Here is a 19581-nt window from a genome sequence, read left to right on the forward strand (position 1 = left end):
ACTTTAAACATTTGTACAGTGGCAGTGTAAGCTTGATGAATTCTATGTATTATATAAGGAAAAGAGTCTAGGACACTTAACTTTCAGTCAGAAAATTTTGTTAAATAACAAACCCTGTAAAATTTTGGTTTTTTCCTGTCCTTTCTTACAGCGTATTTACTATCCTCAGCCAAAGGCAACCGAGAGTACTTCCTTTGTAACTCAAATACCTATTAAGTGGATGAGTAGGAGCTGGTAAAGAGAAACATTCCTTCCTAAATGCACTCAATAGCAGTGAAAAACACAGACTTAGTTCTCCAAGGGCTGAAACACAGAATCTGCACCTCTTGCAAAAAATTAAAGTGAGAAATAAGCAACTTGATGCCCTCATTTTTAAGGAATGACAGGGTTCAACTTTTTAGGAACCATTTCACAGGGAGAAGAAAACCAAACACCTCTTCCACTTTTGTATAGACAGTTCTCGAATCCTAGCATCTTTTTTTAATATTTAGACTAGCTTACTGGCGGTAAAGCTAATTTATTTATTTTTTAATGTAAACAATCTCAATATTCTTTGTGTGAGAGAAGACAAGAACAATCTATTCCCAGTTTTCCACAGCAAAGGTGCTTTAGGACACGAACAAGTTAGAAGTATGAATACGATGATGCCTTTTTCTTGATTCATCTAGCATTGCTTCCCTTTTAGGTCTGAGATTTATTTAGTCTCGTTTTTCTTGCTTTTGTGCTCTCTCGTGCAAGACTTTTAACTTGTTTTGTGTCTCTGACATTTAAGAACAAAACAGGCCAGAGAAGGAAGATTTGCCAGCTTCTTACAGATAGGTGAAAGAGAAAGCTCCATAATAAAGGCAGCCTTCTAATCAGCGCTTGTTTTGAAACACATTAAGTTATATTCCAGCTAGCTAATTCTGCACACTGAGTTGTTGACATATCACACCACGATAAGCAAAGTTTTATTTTTCTAAATAAAACTTTGAGAGAAGTTGTAAATGGATGCAGCAAGAAAAACATATTTCACTTGGGAAAAAAAAATAGTTTCAAAAGTAGTACTTACCATTTTCCCAATCATCATAACATAAGGGCCAGCCTGTTGATTTACAGCTAGAAAATCCAGTAATCGCACATACCAAAAAATTATATTGAGACAGTATGTTATTCTTCCAGCAACGAAGACATAATTTTCTTTGTAAGTGTTTTCACCAAAACTCCCCTTTGCTCCAAATCTTAATGCAAACCCAATGAAGAAAGTCACAATGGCAACTGTGTCACTGATATTGAAGTAATCACTGAACCACACTTTAATCTTCTGATTAATCTTCCCAGCCTCTGACATAAAAATCTGCAATAAAAATAAAAGTCAGGTCTGCTCACAGTTATTGCTCACAGACCAACACTGAAATATAGGAATCCTTAACATTTTTATATTGGCAAAAATAAAATATCTATTCAAACAGATAACTGTTTTACACTGAGGAATCAAAACTACTGTTTAACTGTTTCAGCTTCACAACAAGGACAAGCAGGATGTACATTTCCTTCTGTCTGAACAATTCATGAAGGAATTCTGGTTTGGGGGGTTTTTGGTGTTAGCTTTTTTTATTTTGAGGCAGTTACTGTTACAAAAATGAGCCCTACGTTCTGCTTCTTCAGTTTACCAGGTTAATGAACTAACTTTCTCTCTCTCATTTAAAAATTCTCAAAAATCTCTTGCTGACTAGCAACACTGTAGTTGTGACAGCTATCCTGTCTCGATATAGCTTTCTATGTTTTGTCATCTTGGTCATTGCATAGTGGTAGAGTTTGACTGTCACTAATAAATAAATATTTCACCCCTGAGAAAAGTAAGGTTGTTTATTTCATCACAACTTGTAGATAGTGAGTTACAGATATAGATAGATACATAGATAGATGGATAGATGGATAGATAGATAGATAGATTTAAAAAAAAACCCAAACAACTCGGGGGGGGGGGGGGGGGGGGAGGGTACCAGTGGGGGGAGATATTAACAACAACAACAACAACAAATCAGACCAGTATGCCATTGCCAGTTTCTTGAAAAAACCCACCTCCTTTTAACAGACCTCCATCTCTTCCCCAACGGAAACAGAAGAGAAGCAACCTAAGTCCAAGCAGTAGGCCAAGAAAAACTGCTACTGAAACTAGCAGCCTAAAGTTTAAGATAAAGGTATTACATCACGTACTCCGATGTTCAAAATTTCTTAGATTCTCTTGTTTCTAAACACAGTTTAAAGCATAATGTTTTAATCGACAAAGAAAACTAAAATTCCCGGACCGTTGTTACAGGCATACCTCACGAATTTTCTCAATCGCTGATGTGAAAATGTAAGCAATCACAATCCACTCTTGAACAGACGGTAATTCTTCCATTTTTACAAGAACGACAAACGTGTAGAGCATGAGGAATCCTAAGTATGCCAGCTGAAAAAAAGCACAGAAAATTATACATATAATTACTGACGTGTACTTTATAGACGTGCACAGAACGTTTTGATGTGGTATACAATAAAAGCTTCAAGTAGGATTACGGTACTATGTTTACCTCTTTAAGCAGACAAGTTATTATTTATAAAGGGATACAAACATCTCAGAAGAGGAAAAATAGCTGTAATAAGCTATTTATTGTTAGGAAAGCACTGTTCTTATCACTGCTATTTTTCCTTTAATACAAATTTTAGAGTTTCTACTACAGTAATTTAAACAAAGCGGTGCATTATCACTTTAGCCTAATAAACGATTATAGAACTCCTGCTGGCAACTGATGAAATTAATTACTCGGGCCAGAATAAAAATGTTCATGCTTAAAAAAGAAAAAGAAAAAAAAAAAAAAAAAAAAAAAAAGGATTTCGCAAAGCCACCATGAAGCACAGCATGTGCATATGCAGTTTTTCCAAACCAAGTACTTCTCATTTCCAACTTAGCAAGGAAAGCAGATTTTTCTTTGTTTTTATAAAAAGTGCTTAAAAACTTTGATGCATGACACAGAGCTACACGTTGGGAAAAGAACCCAAAAATCCACATTAGACTTCCAAATTGAATACACATTACACAGAATAAAACTCACCGTGTTAAACCAAAACTTCACAATTGGTGCATGATAAAATGCATAAAACTTCTGTGTAATTGGAAGTCGTTTAGGTTTTGCTGGAGTCTCCATATCATGTTTTTCTAAAGTACTGTCCAAGATCCTTACTTCTTTAAACACCTCCTAAAATGAAAGGACTGTTAACTTCACATACAGAATACATGCTTTTGGACAGTCATTTTAACTCTTGCTTGGATTTAAAAATGTAATTATTTATTTTAAGTTAGAAATACCTAGTTTAAAAACTCCCCCTGCCTCACATTACCATAGGTATTTCATCTGCTGCATTCTGGAAGTTGTTTTCACTGTCATCCATTGCCATTTGATGTGCATCCTGAGATTGAGGAATATGTGACATTTCAGCCTTGGTCTTATATTCCAACAGCAGTATAGCAGGAGGGAGTAAAATACTCAGTATCACCTGGAAAAGATGAAGGCTAAGTGCAAATAGTTCACAGAGACATTAAAGTATCAGAATAAACCAACACACAGAATATCCTGTGAAAATTATTATCCAAATTTCACTTGCTTTTTATTGAGGAAAAAAAATGTAGAAAATAATTAGTTGTTATTGCTTACATACACACTTAAGAGGCTAAGATCACATATACAGAGTGTTCCTCGACTTGAAGATACAGGAAAGGGGAAGAATCAAAAAATTCCAAAACTAAAAGCCACTAGAAAGAATGTACTCCAAGCCTGAAGATGCACAGATACTCTGTTCACACTCTGTTCTTCAATCCATTCCCAGAAACTCTGGAAGTGTGTGCTGTCAAGGTGTATTTAAAAAGCATATACAAGTGGAGGTTGTGGTTTTGGTTTGGGGGAACAACTTATGGCAGAAAATAAACTAAGGTATGGATGAAAAGTGTAAGTGAATGCTATTTATTGTCATTAGCTTGCTACAAAACAAGCAAGGAAATGGTTAATCTGTTATCAAAGAGGATTTTAGTAGGTCACAAGTTAAATGATGCTTGTAGATATTTTGTAGGAAAGTTTAATTTCATGATATTCCTAGCAACAATTAGGTTTTGGTCCACTATCTCAAAGAAATATGAAAGTCCCATTTTGGTTCAATTGATCTATATCACAAAGGGCACCACTGAAAAACCTATCCCCGATTTGCCTACCCTTGTTTCATTCTGTGCCCTGCTTTTGCTGAGTTTCTTCCTCCAAAATAGGAAATACACAAAGCTTTTCTACATCAAGTCAATTGTGCTGCCTGTAAAAAGCCAAAATGTATGAAACTATATTCTTACAGGGGGTTTTCTGTCTGTTACGGTTTCTTTACCACTATGTTTTTTAGTAGTGGATTAGTATTCATGTGATCTCTTTAAGCCTCTGATGAAAGGCTACTTGCCTGGTTTTTGCCTTCTATATTTCTGTACCTTATTTGAAAAGATAATAGAGTGTCAAAAGAAAGAGTTTACAATAAATACTTCCAGTTTTGATTATGTTATAGGACACGGTTTTACAGGATTTATTAAAACAAGCTGTAGTTGTGAAAGCTTTATACTAACAGCATTTAAACACGTGCTTTCCTTCCATTTAAACAGAAATTCCATTGATCCTTTTTACATCAATGAACTGCGGCAATGCTTACTTTGTACCATGAATTCTTCCTCATGTTCAGCCTTCCCATCCACATATCTGATAACAACATCTGTGTACAAGTATGTGCTACAAATGGACGAAGCCTTGATGACACTGCTAGCTTCAGACAAGTTGAGTTGCTCCAGTTCTTAAGCTCATAGGTCAGTAATTTCATCGCCATAGTTTCATCTTGTCGGAAGGATTGTTCTAACAGTTCAACTGCCAATTGACCAAACTCGCTAGAATGAAGAAAGAAACAACAAAACAAAATTTAGTATCTCTAGAAATGACCTTGAGTTTAGGTTGAATTTTCTTGTACAATCAAATTCCAAGTAGCACAACTTGAAGGGACTATTTATTACCTGTCCCTTCTGTACGGATACACTATACAGTAATTTCTAACTACAAGATGTGAATCTGCGATTTCTATTAAAACCATATGCAGGCTACAGCTGTTAAAACATGCAAGGAAATTACATAGAAGTAAATAATGACACACTCAGTGTCATTTTAATTTAACTAAATCACGACTTGTAACAGCTCTTAAGAGAGAGCAACGCCCAATATAAAACTTCTACTAGAGTGCCACTTAATTCTTTTTGTGAAAAGGAATTGTGTTCAAGTGTGCTAATAGAACAGTTCAGGTTTTGTTCATGTATGGCCCACTACTTTTATTGTAAATTTCAAGAAAAGATCATTCAAAATACAAACAGTTATTTACTTGGAATACTCTTTCAGTTCTTCTGAAGTATCATCAACAAGGTCACTTTGTTTTGCTTCATACGCCATTGAACGATACACTTTGCATGCAACTAAGGCTTTTGCCATGGACTCCTCCCCATGCTGCCAGAAGAAGAGGGCCATCTTCTGCCTCTTCATTAACACCGCCCAAAGTAACAGCTCATTGAGAGGATAAGCAAAACGTTTCGTTTCAGGATCATCTATGTCTACTATTTCGTCTTTGGTTCTTTTCTTTTTTCCCTCTTCTGCACCAGTGTCAATCTTTAAAATAAAATCAGAAAGTTACTGTTTAAATGTCTAAACTTGGTCATTACATAACTTGAAATAAAACGCTGAGTGATCCAATATCAAATTATTTATAATTATAAAAAGAAAAAAGAATTTCTGAAGACTTGAAAAGCAGATGGAACTTTTGCTCAAAAACTTCAGTTGAGTCCAATTCACTTTAATAACTAGGAGACTGAATTCCTTTGATTTATGGATCAAAAGAAAAGCAGCAACTAATATATCTACATACAAATGAGGAAACTCGTGGAGACTGCTTACAGTAACACATGGCCAAATCTTGCTCCATCTACAAAGCCATGTGAGTCCCCCCCACAGCTAGAACTGTGCCAAAGACAAGCTTTTTGCTCCCTAACATATCAATGTTTATCCAGAAGACTACCATACAGAAAGATAAACACTCTTTGCAGAATCCTGTAAGCATGTTGGACAGTTTATAAACAAGTACAAAAACAAGACTGATATTCCAGCTTTACCAAAGTCAGTAAAACTGCTGCTGCTCACGCTTCAGTGGCACTTGGGTTTCAAACATGTTCTCCACTCTTAACTACTTAAAATAAACCCCACCACGTTCTGCTCACACATCCGTACCTTTGGTTTATATGGCTGCGCTGTCTTGATGAAGTGATTATGGCGCATTTTTTCTTTCTTGTCTGCCCTGTTACCAAAAGACTCATGGCTTTTACACATCTGAGGAGTATTTGAAGGATTTCGCCCAGATCGCTGTAACAAGAATAAGGGGAAGGGGCTTGGTTTCTTTACTCTTACATACTAGGCATTATAAAAGTCATCTGTTTACAGCTAGAATCTTAGTTGAGCAACTTTGCTGTTGAAACAGTGACGAACTTACATAACAGCAACAACCCAAATTTTCACTGGACAACTAACAAATTTTTGTTTGTTTGTTTAAGAAGTCACAACATAGGCAGTTACACGTATTGTTTTACAAGAAGCTAAGATATCTGCATCCCAAGCCCTGGTGAATCTGCACACGTTTACTGCCCATTCTTCCCCCGTAAGTAGGAAAAAAGGAGTAACAGAAAAGGAATTTAGCTGTGCTAGAATAAGGAGCAGGAGAATAAAACCTTTTGTTTGTCCTCAATCCCAAAACAGCTACCAGCTGCTCTCATAGGCATTACTATTGCCTTCAAAAGAACCAATTCATTGACAAAAGAACAAAGCAATATAGATCCATTTTTTTCCTCCAAAATACGTAAGGTTTTTTAATTGAGAACATATGAATCAGCATGTCCTGTATCCAACTGCCACATACCCGATTGTTCCCGCTGAGACTATTGTATATAGCTCTAAAGCGTTTTCTTGTATAGGTGCATCTATAGGTTCCTCCCATCAGATATTCAATAACCAGCCCCACATCAATCAGGTTGATTTTATAACCCGGAGGAAGATTTCCCTAAGAGTAGAAAAAGTATTTTTAGTTTTTCAAATTATAATCTTAAACTTGCTTAAAGTGTTTCTACATGTCACACCACAGCTCTAAATAAAAAATAAATTAAACATTTCATGATTAAAAAAACCTTACATCTACATGGCTCAATATTTATCAGTTTCAAAATACACAAGGTTATAACTTCTTTTCTGTATGATCTCCCCTGTTCAGGGGGCAGGGGGGCTATTGTTTTAACAGCCAGAATTACTCCTAGTTGGGAGTATCAGCTTTCAATGCTCCCTCAAGAAGGAAAACAATCACGAGTAAGATGAAAAAGACAACACTCATCAGGTTTAACATCTTTCTAGCAGCAGGGCACTAAGCGTACAACAGCAAGTACTGGAAACAACAGAATGTCTGCAGAGGTAGCTTATTTATAATAAAAATTAATCAATAAACCTAAGATTCAATTGACATTCAAACATAAGAAATCGTTAAAAAAATTAACATTGCTATTTTGTCAGATTTTTACACTTACAGCATACCTGTTTGACATCCCGAACAAGATGAAAGAGTGTTGGGTTAGTTGGGCCTTGTTTCTTTACAAGAAAAAAAGAGAGGGGGAAAATTCAGAATGAGAAATTAGAGTGCAACAAAAACAGCACGAGAAGATTATACTAGAAGCAAAATATTTTGCACGTTGTCTCAAAAAAAAAAATAAACCCCCTAGTTTCTAAACAAGCAGCAACCAACAAATAAATGCAAATAGTACAAACTACTATATTTGCTATTGCCCATTTCCTTTTTTGATTCATTTTACTTCTGTTTTAATTCGGGTCATAATTAACACACCCATAGTTTGTCCAAAAAAGAAGAAAAAAACCCAACAAACAAACAACAAAACAGAATGCAAACAGCAGCATTATTAGGGTTTTATATTATTAAAATATAATATTCTAGAGACAAGTTTTAGCATTTTAATTTACAGGAACACACACAGACTGCTATTCATGTTTACAGTACTGCAGGATGTATAGTAAAAGCTCCCTTACTTTTTAAATTTTGCATCTGAAAATTACCTCTTTTTACCAAAGTGGATTTTTCTTCTTTCTCTGATTTCCTGTGAGTGCATGCACTCTTACACTTTTAGACATACCCTAGCCCCCATACAGAACTCAATCAAAAGCACATCAAGTATGTAAAAGCAACACCATAAAAGGTTAATTAAAAAAAAAAAAAAACCCAACAAACAGATAACAAAACCTGATCACACGGGCTCCTTTACAGAGCTTTATTAGCTAAAGAATTCCTTCTTTTTTTCCCTTTTTTTTGGAGGGGGGGTCATCAAAAGCAGGTAATGAGAATGCTAACATAAGCCTAAGTCATATTTGTGTACTACTCACATTAGCTACTTTTTGGTGGAAGGTTTTTTGTTTTGTCCTGTTACTTAGTGTTACACAAAACTACCTTAAAATTCTTAAATCAACACTTACAACAACAAAATTTTTCTAATATTTATAACTATGCAGGTTCACAAAATAAACTATTTTTACAACTATTATGATAACATTAACTGCTGTAGAGAGAATTCACCTTATGAAGCCCTAACAATACCATCTATAGACCTCCTATTTTGTGCACAAGTTTCACCCATCTGACTTTCTCTTGTTCTCTTCTCCACTGCGGTTTACACATTTCATATGTTCCACAATAAGGCTGCAATTTTCCCTTTAGTATCTATCCCCAACATCAGACACAGGTGAACATCCTGCTGACAAACTATTTCTGGTATCATTTCTGGAGAGCCAGAAAGCAGCTGTGGCACTACAAAGCAGCCACACAGATGTACTTCTCAACTAACCTCACATGAGGGAGCCTTTCCTACCAACACCCCGTGGCCTTCAGACTGGTACACGACCCAGTATACAACACGCTGAGCAACTAAACAGCTGTTCTAAAAGTAGCTTAAAAAGCCCTCATTCACTTACTGTGTTATAAAGTTCTTCCAGCCTGGGAATCGTAAGAAATTTGTGCATGCTTACTCCATTTTCAATCAGAAGTTTCACAAATGCAACTCTATCCATCACAAGGGCATCTAACATAGCCTGTTCCAGAGAGCCAACCTACAACAAATAAGTAAAAGGTAGAGCCTGGAGAGAACCAGTAAAATGGGGCATCACAAAAATAAGCACACTCAGATTACGGATCAACCTCACTCATTTACAGGGCTGGGGAAACCTTATATGTCTACAAGTACAAAGATGTCTCCCTTGGTTCAGAGAATCCCCTGAACGTCACACAATTACAGAATGACAGAATATTCTGAAGACTTAATCAGCAAGTCTTATACTCTTCCATAGTTATCTCCTGCTGACACAGTACATGGCACTAAGTAGACATTTGGTTTAACATAGTTAAGGTGTTCTCATAGATATTGGATAAAACAGTGATGTAAAAAATTTAAAGCACATTTTGCTTCAAAAGACAAATGCTCAGAACCACCATTGCTATCAACAAGCCTTACAGTAGGTACACTTCTGACTGCACACTCATGTAAGATTGTGTTTTATTTTTAAGGTAATATGGGAAAAAGGCAAGAGCCACAATGTAGTTTTCAAACTAATCTGCAGACTATACAAGAAACAGACATTTTGTCCTTCTCCTCAAAAGTACAGTGCTGCCAACAGTGCATTTTACTAGAAACTTCTTAAGAACTTCCTATGATCATGCAACTGTAAGGAAGAAAGAGCATCTGACTAACATGAATTCAGCTTCTGCCTTTTGCAATGTGTTTTCTCCCCTAGTCATTCAGAACACTTAGCACATTTCTATGACTTTTGGACCATTTCCAACCTCACAGTAATAAACAGCTGTAAGACTTTGCAATACGCAAAAATTACTGTCCTCAAAATAAATGTGTCAGCATTCTACAGTCTTTCTCTAGAGAAGTCAAAAGATTCATTCTTTACAGTAAGTTGAGTTTCTGTCTTTTAGAAAATATTGTTCTGCTTAATCCAGACCATTACATACCAGCCATTGCTGCCCATAAACAAAAACATGATTTTTGGCTATGTCAACTCTATCCCACGCAAGTGTAAGAACAAGCTGGTCAAATGCAGATGCATTCGTGCCTTAAGAAGCAAAAAAAAGAAAAAAACAACAACAAAAATAATTAAAAGATAATAAACATTCTTGCTTCCTAAAAAGGCCAAATCAAGCAATCCACCACAAAGTTACACAGTGTATTTCATAATTTATGACAATTTATGGTATTATACAATGAGAAAACATAGCAGATAATTATTTGCTTAAAAACTAATGATTCCTACAGACTACAGTATTTTATAAATTATGCATCATACAAAGACTAAACAACAATAGCTGGGGATTCCAAATGCTCTCAAAATTAAAAGTCTCACCTTTTAACAATGCTGTAAGTATTGCAACATCAATGTCCTGATGTTCGTCTGACCCAATATGAAAAACTGTAATCTGTCCAAAAGGGCAAAATGGGGAAAACATATATTAAAGTTATTTCCAGGCAAAGGCGATTAGTTCCAGTCTTTTACATCAGGAATACATTAAAAAGTCGCCTTATCTTCGATGCAGTTTAAACCTATGCTCAATTTAAACTTACCTTTAGTGTGCACTCTTGTTTTGTTTTCCTAACTGGGTGCCACGCACGGCAATCCTTTATGAGAAAACACATAGCAGGAACCCTTTACACTCGTCTATGAATTTGAACTTCTTTTCCCACTATGACTACAGTTCTCTATTGTTTATAAACACCACACAGTATTCCGGTTACCCCTCCAGTTCACTCTAGATTATGAGATTAACCTGCCAGCAAACATGCTTAGCCGAATACGACAATTTTAAACTTCAGAACAGCATAATATGATGCCCAAATGAGACACCAGTACCTGATCGCAGGCTACATGTAAAGCTCTAAAGTGCTTTTGCTTTAAGCATGCAGTGATAGTAGACCTTTGTTAGTACAGTCATAATTAAAAGATCAACAAAAAGCAAAGAAGTCCCAAGGTTTTCAAAAATCAAAGCAAGAAAGAAGGGCAGCAACCCAAATATAAAATACATACACACTATAAACAAATGAGAATCCTATCAACTGAAAACAAATATGCTTGGAAAAAACTAACTCAGATTTCCAGAAATAATCACAAGAATTAAGTCTCTCTTGGCCATGAGATAAAGTATACACGAAAACTGTATTTGACTATCTTCTATAACTGGAAGATCCACTATGTCCAAAAAATATTCTTGAATGACTCTTCATCAACATCGATACACAATTTAATATTACATTCACAAATGCTTGCACCTTGCATAAAAATTTTTTTATGGCAAGATCTACTTACAAGCTCTTTTTTTTTCATGCATTCCAGCAATGTCTGAAACAAATGAACTGCTTCGCTTTGACCAAAGTTAAATGTCTTTTTGATGGTTGAAATGATTTCAGGCTCAGCACCCTCAGGAACACTCCTGAGATTGAAACAAACAAACAGGAAAACACGTTATACATAAACAGTAAGAAAAATGCCACATTTAATTAGTTTCAACTAATACAATTAGTTTTTTGAAGTCCTGCTATCTAGAAGCTTATTACTGTTTCAGTGGCAAAATCTTGGGTAATCTTTAGAAAGAAATACAGGTTGCTTAATCTACGACTTTCTACTACTGCCTCATAAAAGTAACTCAGCTTCTCCCCCTTTCCTTCCCATACTCAGTTCCTGAGATATTCTAAACTAAAAGATTTTTAACACAAAATACTACATACTCACTCCTCTGAACAAGACCTGCTTCTGATCTTACTATGGACAAAGCTGTTGAGTTTACTGCTACATCAGATCCCTGCCTCCTGGTTCTGAGGCAGTCCCTGCAACAACGACCCAATGTTTAAGGATTTATGCCAGTCTGACAACTAACTGGTAATCACTAAGTATTATGGAGCCCAAGCACATCCCTTTCATTTGAAACTATACTTAGACAAGTGTTTTCTAAGCTAAAAAGTTCAGTTTTAAGACTACTCAGAAGAAACAATATAGAAACTCTTTCTGATCCTGTGCTGGTTTTGGCTGGGATAGAGTTAATTGTCTTCACGGTAGCTGGTATGGGGCTGTGTTTTGGATGTGTGCTGGAAACAGAGTTCATAACACAGGGATGGTTTAATTACTGCTGAGCAGCACTTACAGAGTCAGGGCCTTTTCTGCTTCTTGGCCCATCCCACCAGCGAGGAGACTGGGGGTGCACGAGAAGTTGGGAGGGGACACAGCTGGGACAGCTGACCCCAGCTGACCAAAGGGATATTCCATCCCCTACGATGTCACGCTTAGCATATAAAGCCAAGGGAAGAAGAAGAAGACGGGGGGAACGTTCAAGAGTGATGGTGTTTGTCTTCCCCAGTAACCATGACGCACGATGGAGCCCTGCTTTCCTGGAGGTGGCTGAGCGCCTGCCTGCTGATGGGAAGTTGGGAACGAATTCCTTGTTTTACTTTGCTTGCACGTGTGGCTTTTGCTTTACCTATTAAACTGTCTTTATCTCAACCCGCAAGTTTTCTCACTTTTGCCTTTTTGATTCTCTTTCCCATCCCACTGGGGGGCGGGGCAGGGAGCGAGTGAGCAACTGTATGGTGCTGAGTTGCTGGCTGGGGTTAAACCATGACAGAGCCCTTTTCAAAAAAAAGTTACTACTATGCAACAGCTAACTGCATGAAAATATTACCATTCAACGTAGTCAACTGGCATTTTCAAGCAGTTTGGTAACATACTATTCTCTGTGATGTTCTCATTTCTCTGCAAGGTTTGGTCAGCTCTGATTTCTGTTGAGCATAACTCTGTTGTGCACACTTATGAACAGTCACATTTATCATTTAAGTTACTGTGACTTAGTTAAAATTTGAAGTGAAGCAGACAGAGCATTTGAACTGAGTTGGGTCCTCTAGTTACAGCGGTGTAACAAAATTACTGAAGTAACTGAAGTTACACACGAGATGCTTCCCCTAATTTCAGATACAGGTGTGTACACTTTCCCCATCCTTTTTGTAAGTATTGCTAAAGAAAGCATACACCACAGAGTTTGGTGCAACTGGTACAAGGCATGTGGGAGGAACCTAGAACTAGAAAAGAAGTCTTGGTCTTTAGCCAGAGCTATTATCACAGCCAACCTGGAAAGCTGCATCACAGGCAAGATTACACTCTCCACTTTTAGGCTTTGCCTTTCCGCAGAAAAAGCTCTTGTACAAATCCACTAAGGAATGGTCTCAAAACCCATCTATGTATGACTGATAGTTTGGCTAGTAGTGCTAGGACTTACCCTCCCTCCTCTGTTTGCTTGTGAACATACGCCAATATGTCTGCAGCTCTACCAGTTCCTTCACACACTACCACCGGCACAGGATGACTTTCTTGAAGGAAGTCTAAAACTGTGAGTATGACATTGGGGCCACCTTCGAATACAAGTGCCACCACAGGCACACCTTGGCCAATTCCTATAAAGTTGTAAATAAATAATAAAAACCAGACAATGTTGTGAGTGTATAGGGAATGCTAAGATGAATTTTACATATTTAATGCATCAAGTATGTCCCTTCTATTGAATAAAAATGAAAATGCTGCCTGCCAGACATTTTAACTGTTGCTAAAGCACAGTTTCAAGCACTGTTTCTACTTTGGGCTAGGGGCAAAGCACTAAAAAGAAGCTGATAAAAACAACAGAATGCAGTCTACAAAACAGAAGAGATTCTTCACAGAAATATTCCTGAACTAACGCAGAAAAACGAACATGTTTTCTTTAGGGAACTCCCCTTTCACATTCCCCCAAACAGTTTTCAAAGATGACAATGTATATAATTTGAACATAGTTACACGTAAACCCTCTACTGACAGAGAGTATTGCAAAAGCATTCCTAGAAGAAAAAACACGCACGTGTTGCTCCATAATTGGGAAAACACCAAAACCAGTCATGGCTTCTTTGCACAAACACAGATGATGTTTTACAAATTCAACTGCCCTATTGTGAAACTGCAAGTGAGCAGCGTCAAAACCATGAATCAATCAGACCAGTAAGGGTTGACAACATACTGACAACTCAAGCAATGTACATTTGCTTTATCAAAGCAAAATTGACAACTTTATTCAAATGAACCCTCCTCTCTGGTCCCAAAGAAATCCCAAATCTACCAGCAATATCTAGGGTCCAAAGCAGCAGTTGAAATTTGCAAAATTATCACTCAGACTTCATATGTAAACAAAAGACTAATTTTTCTATTTTCTCATTCAGATGTTTGGTGCAAGTACCTTTTTCATTAAAGCATAGTAAACCTCAGCCCTCAGGTATCAGAATTACTTACTTGCATGGATCCGTTGCAAATTAATAGTTTTTTCCAGTTCTCTCCGCAATTTAACCTCTGCTCCATACTTTCCAACTGTTCCATCATCCACCAGAATGAAATGGGAATGGAGGTTATTTAGGACGTTTAGTTTACTCAATGGGTTTAACAAGGTTTGATACGGAGCAACCACCTAAAGTATAAGCACACAACAATGTCTTTTACTTGTAAAGATTCACATTTGTGGCTGTGAAACTTAACTTTTTGTCTAGACACAAGAATTGGTGGCTCAACAAGAAGTACTGACATATAAGCCTGCCATGGGTCAGGATACACCAACAGCTGTAGCTCTTAACATCATTCAGAAAGGCAGGTACCTATATCACAAAAGGATTCTCTTCTGAAGGATAACAGAGAAAAGATCCTTCACAAAGGTCTCTCGGGGAAAACCTGTGACTGCTCTGGCAAACAGTAGCACTGAAGACTCCGCATCGACATTTTTCAGCTTACCATCCTCTGTAAAGGTGAATTATCTGTAATACTTCAGAATTTTTGTTATTTGATTCAGTAATATCAGTAGGGGAGAAAAAAGGATTAAGTACTTGAGAACAAGCTCCTCCCCTAGCACATCTGCATTTTGCAACTTGTTTACAGTAATGATCTTGCATAAGTCACGGACGTCGATGTATGTTCACAGTAAAGCAAGTATTCCAATGGTGCAAAGCAAGTGAAAACACACGCTTGAGCAGATTTGTCAAAAAGTCAGTCAGGTAAATCACTATTTCAGTTAGGTAATTTATCCTTACATCTCTTCCAACAAGGTCATTTCGGTTTTCAATCACTCCCCACGGAGCAATCCCAATAGTGCAAATCTTTCGAGATGATCTGGAAGCGTGTTCTCTTAGGGCATCACCAACATGTTTTGCAACACCTGTTTGTGCACAAAAACATTTCGATGTACTGAATGGTGCATCTTATTAAGAAATAAAACTGGTTTATTAGTTAACTGGGCCTTTAAGGACCTGGGAACCTACATAACACACCAACAAAGAAGAAGCACCATACCACATCTACTAGAAGGAAACAAAGTAATATGCATCAGTAATTCAACAAATAATAAACATTAGCCTAGTAAAAAGTAAAGAGTTTTCAGTACATTACTGTACTTGTTCTAATCACATTAACTTTGTCTTCTTGCAGTTTCAAAAACCAAAAAACCAACCCCAAAAAAACCCCAAACCCAAACAAGCACCAAAAACCCCAACTTTGCGTTGTTTCTCTTTGCAAGACGAAACAGCAGCCCACTTCCAACTACACATGTTCAAAATGTATTACATTAATTTCAATTGACCAAACTCACTCAAATTTCCTTTGCTTTAAGATTAAGCTACGCCTCCATTAAGTCTTTTGGCTCTTATAAACCATGATCTAGTTAACTGTGCACATTCACTGGTACTTCTTTACCTGTGTTCACTCCTCCAGTTATAATCCAGGCTCCTGTTGTAACTGCAGCTTTAATCAGACCTTTGCCAAGCAACTGTTTGATGCGTGGGTGAAGTTCAAATTTCTGCATGCCCCCATGTACAGATATAACAAGCTTCGGCAACTCCATCTGCCATTCTTTAAGCATAAGCTGCAGAATAGCTTCAGGCTTAGTGTCATATGACAATCGTACATACTGCAGGCACAAGAAGAGAGTTAAAAGGTTTTTAAATCATCACAGAATCAGTGTGTGAAAAGAAGTACCAGGATGTATTTCAGGACACATTATCCTATTCCTGGCTATGGAAAATGTAATTTACTTTTTCAAAGCACGGCAGATGCAATAAATGAACAAGCTTACTTTATACCCTCCAGAATTAAGGACAAGACAGTTAACAGTTTTGAAAGCAAGTTTTGGAAAGGGAACAACTATAGAAAGACCATGTTATTCCATCCCACTGGCACAGTAACCTAGAAAAATGAGTCTTTATGAAAGCATTGGATGATCTCTAAATTAGATGAAATTCAGAAATATTTATAAAAGTTCTGCCATCTACTGGGGAGAGGCTTGTATGTCCCCTGCAAAATGTTTTACAGAAAAGCAGTTGCTTGCTTTTCCTTCCCTATTCCTGGTGAGAAGGAAAGCTACATGCTCTAATAGAAGATATCAAAACTAGCACCTTTTTGACTGGCTATGTTTAACAGTGTAAGATTAAGCAAATGGCTGATAAGTTAAAAATACTGCTGCATCTTTAATAAGTGCTATTCAACAGAGAATGGGACATTATGCAGAAATTAAGCCCTACTGGAATCAAGCTCTAACTAAAAAACCCATCGCTATTCCAATAAACTGGTTTTAGCAACCCCACCAGCAATCTGCAGAAGAAAGCACAGAAATTAGTATAGGCAGCTTGCTATTTCTGTACTCTAGAAAAGGATTTGCAGCAATTTTAAGCTATAGTAAGCATACAAAGGAACACATAACCTGCTATTACAAACATGAAAGAGTTCTGCTAAGAGCCCTTCTCTCCACAGAGATGATCTGACCCTAGAGCACTGGACTCTCCTTGGAGGCTCTGCCAGCTGCATGAAGAACAACAGCTCCCTCATTCAACCACTTCAGTTTGGCAATAGGAGCCACCCTGTATCAGAAACCCCTGCAGTTTCTAACTGCATGAGCATTAAATCCTTTCTACCCCAACCAGAAATCCTTTATAAAACAGTTGTGGTGAATATATCAGAATTTCCAGTTTCCTAGCCTTTCCAGTACATGTGCACTTGTGAATTAAGAGCTGGTTTCCAAAACTTCTATTTATTGGTATGCTTGTTTTTAACTAACTTCCTCTCCCAAAAAACTTAATTATTCTGATCAGTACAATTATGCTTTAATAATTTTGAATAAATCTATTAAAGCAGCATATTCCACATCTGTCCATAATTTTAAATGACTTTTCAGAGTTTGAAAATTATGGAGGGTTAAGACCACAGATGTTACTTAACAGATCCTACACAAATTTAACAGTAGAGAGTAAGCAAGCAGCACAGATGAGAAAGCTATATTTTCACCAAGTCTGAAACAGTGACACTAAATTCTTAATGTAATGTTTTGCTGAAGTAATTATGAACTCTTAACATCATTTGCAATTTGAAGGTAAGCCTGTAGATGAATACGACTAATTCTGACTTTTGTTATGAAAATAAATTTAAAAATTGAAATTAGACAGAATTCAGATCACAATAAAAAAATGGCTAGAATAGTAGAGGGAACTGGTTTGTTACAACATGGGTGACATTGTTCTCAGCCTTCAACTTCAGAAGTTAAATGAAGCACCCATCTCTATCAACATGTTTAGAGTAAGAAAAAAAGAAAACGTCATACATGCCTTAGCCCTGTAAGAATGAGAGCCACCTTGAAAGTTGATGACACCATAAGCATCAGTAGAGGTCTGTTCTGTGTGTTTTTCCACTGACCATTCTTCTATTTCCTGATTATAGTTTTCACCCAGCTTCACATCGGAGTATTTCATAGCAAGACTTGCAGTAAAACAAGCATGTTGTCTGACCAAGCGGCCACAACAGCACCTGCACCCAACCATATCATTTAGAATACTTTAGTAAGCACTATGATTAGAAGACAAGAGAGAAGAACTACTTTTATCTATAAACAGAGATACATCAGATTTAGAAAGCAAGCATTCTAAATATTATATAAACCTCTTTTCTAGAGCAAAACTTGCTGCAAATTCTATGGCAAGCATTAATTACAATACATAATTACTACGTAAAATGTTGAAGCTCACTGAGATAGCAAGTTGGACGCCAGAAGAAACTCATTCTTTGAAGCCAAGTAATTTATATAACATTTCTAAATCTGTGATCTACATATTGCAGACAGTTCTTTATTCATTAGTTATATTTGGTTTATATCTCACCTTTCACCAACTTGTCATTTGCAATATTGATCAAACTTTTTAAAACCCTATCATGAAAGCATTTATTTAATGGAAAAAACAATGTTCGTAAATATTGTAATTACAAAGAACTCTTACCTGACAAGTTGTTGACAAATCTGACATCCTGGAAGGCATCTATAAGAAATATTTAAAGATATAAGTTATTTTCAGCTTCAGGTTGGGGTGGGAGGCGGGGCAGCCAGGGACAGATCACTTACACCACTTCACATGCTTACAGAAGGATTACTGAACAAAAGAGATCCCCAGTAAATTGAAAACACGCTGCCCAAGTTTGCCTGTTTTTAACATGGTAACTTTTCTGTCCTTATTTTACATGACTGTAGGATACTTGGCAAGTAAAAATGCATGAACATGCAAAAGCTTCAGTCCTGAGACTTCAGACGGGTTTTCAGGCTTTGAACCATCAGTATCTGAAGCCCGGGAGTATTTCGGACTGGATTATCTGCAGTACTCAAACTGAAAAATTTTGCTAGATACTGAGAAGTTACTTACAGACCAGCACCTTCTTGGATTCATTCTAACTTTATATTACATCTGTTCTACAAATTCATCCTTCTAATATATACCCAAGTTGAACTGCCTGTGTGGGAAGGTTATTTGATCACTTCTGAGCTGCACGTATGGAAAAAGACGTATTTGAACAAACCTTACGGTGTCTTTATATAAAGTTCATAATATAATTTCTACCCTCTTCCATCTTAAAAAATTTCCGTGTTTTCCTGCTAACAGCTTTCTTAACATTTAAAATCAGCACAGCAGGTAAATTTATATCATCATTTTCCATAATTTTCATAAGCAGCTGTTAACTAACGATGGTTAAGAGCTAGTAAGCAAAAGCATACAAATACAGATGTCATACAGTAGTCTTGAACTATTTTCAGATTTTCGGCATAAACAATTTTTTTATTTTGTCCTCTACAGAAGTTACACTGCTGCTAATCATCTGTGGTTTTAATACTGAACTATAGCTTTAGATTTTCTCTAACAGCTGTTAAATTATAATTATCTATACTAAAAGGTACAGAGCAACAAAACATAACGAATACTGTCTATATTTGATTCATTTACTTCATGAACAACAGTAAGCGACTCTTAGAAATTGAAGGACAAAATCTGATGGGAAAGTTGTAAAGTCTGTTGTATGTTATAAATGGGTTAAACTAAAA

At 36.7% G+C, this 19581-nt stretch overlaps 1 protein-coding gene across 1 annotated transcript in view; it reads right to left on the reverse strand.

Annotated features, from left to right (window-relative positions):
* Positions 1 to 19581, reverse strand: part of TRPM7 (transient receptor potential cation channel subfamily M member 7) — a 58788-nt gene that overhangs the window by 15589 nt on the left and 23618 nt on the right. The window contains exons 4-22 of the mRNA XM_086471321.1: positions 18491 to 18529; positions 17825 to 18023; positions 15924 to 16137; positions 15266 to 15390; positions 14481 to 14652; positions 13444 to 13618; positions 11487 to 11610; positions 10530 to 10602; positions 10141 to 10241; positions 9099 to 9233; positions 7656 to 7709; positions 6994 to 7134; positions 6312 to 6443; positions 5416 to 5696; positions 4705 to 4933; positions 3367 to 3522; positions 3081 to 3224; positions 2309 to 2437; positions 1052 to 1336 (exon numbers count right to left, since the gene is read on the reverse strand). Of these exons, the coding sequence (XP_086327447.1) occupies positions 1052 to 1336; positions 2309 to 2437; positions 3081 to 3224; positions 3367 to 3522; positions 4705 to 4933; positions 5416 to 5696; positions 6312 to 6443; positions 6994 to 7134; positions 7656 to 7709; positions 9099 to 9233; positions 10141 to 10241; positions 10530 to 10602; positions 11487 to 11610; positions 13444 to 13618; positions 14481 to 14652; positions 15266 to 15390; positions 15924 to 16137; positions 17825 to 18023; positions 18491 to 18529 (2908 nt within the window). The remainder of the gene's footprint in view (positions 1 to 1051; positions 1337 to 2308; positions 2438 to 3080; positions 3225 to 3366; positions 3523 to 4704; positions 4934 to 5415; positions 5697 to 6311; positions 6444 to 6993; positions 7135 to 7655; positions 7710 to 9098; positions 9234 to 10140; positions 10242 to 10529; positions 10603 to 11486; positions 11611 to 13443; positions 13619 to 14480; positions 14653 to 15265; positions 15391 to 15923; positions 16138 to 17824; positions 18024 to 18490; positions 18530 to 19581) is intronic.

This window comes from Leptosomus discolor, chromosome 11 (genome assembly GCF_034619465.1).
Source record: "Leptosomus discolor isolate bLepDis1 chromosome 11, bLepDis1.hap2, whole genome shotgun sequence".
Taxonomy (NCBI): domain Eukaryota; kingdom Metazoa; phylum Chordata; class Aves; order Leptosomiformes; family Leptosomidae; genus Leptosomus; species Leptosomus discolor.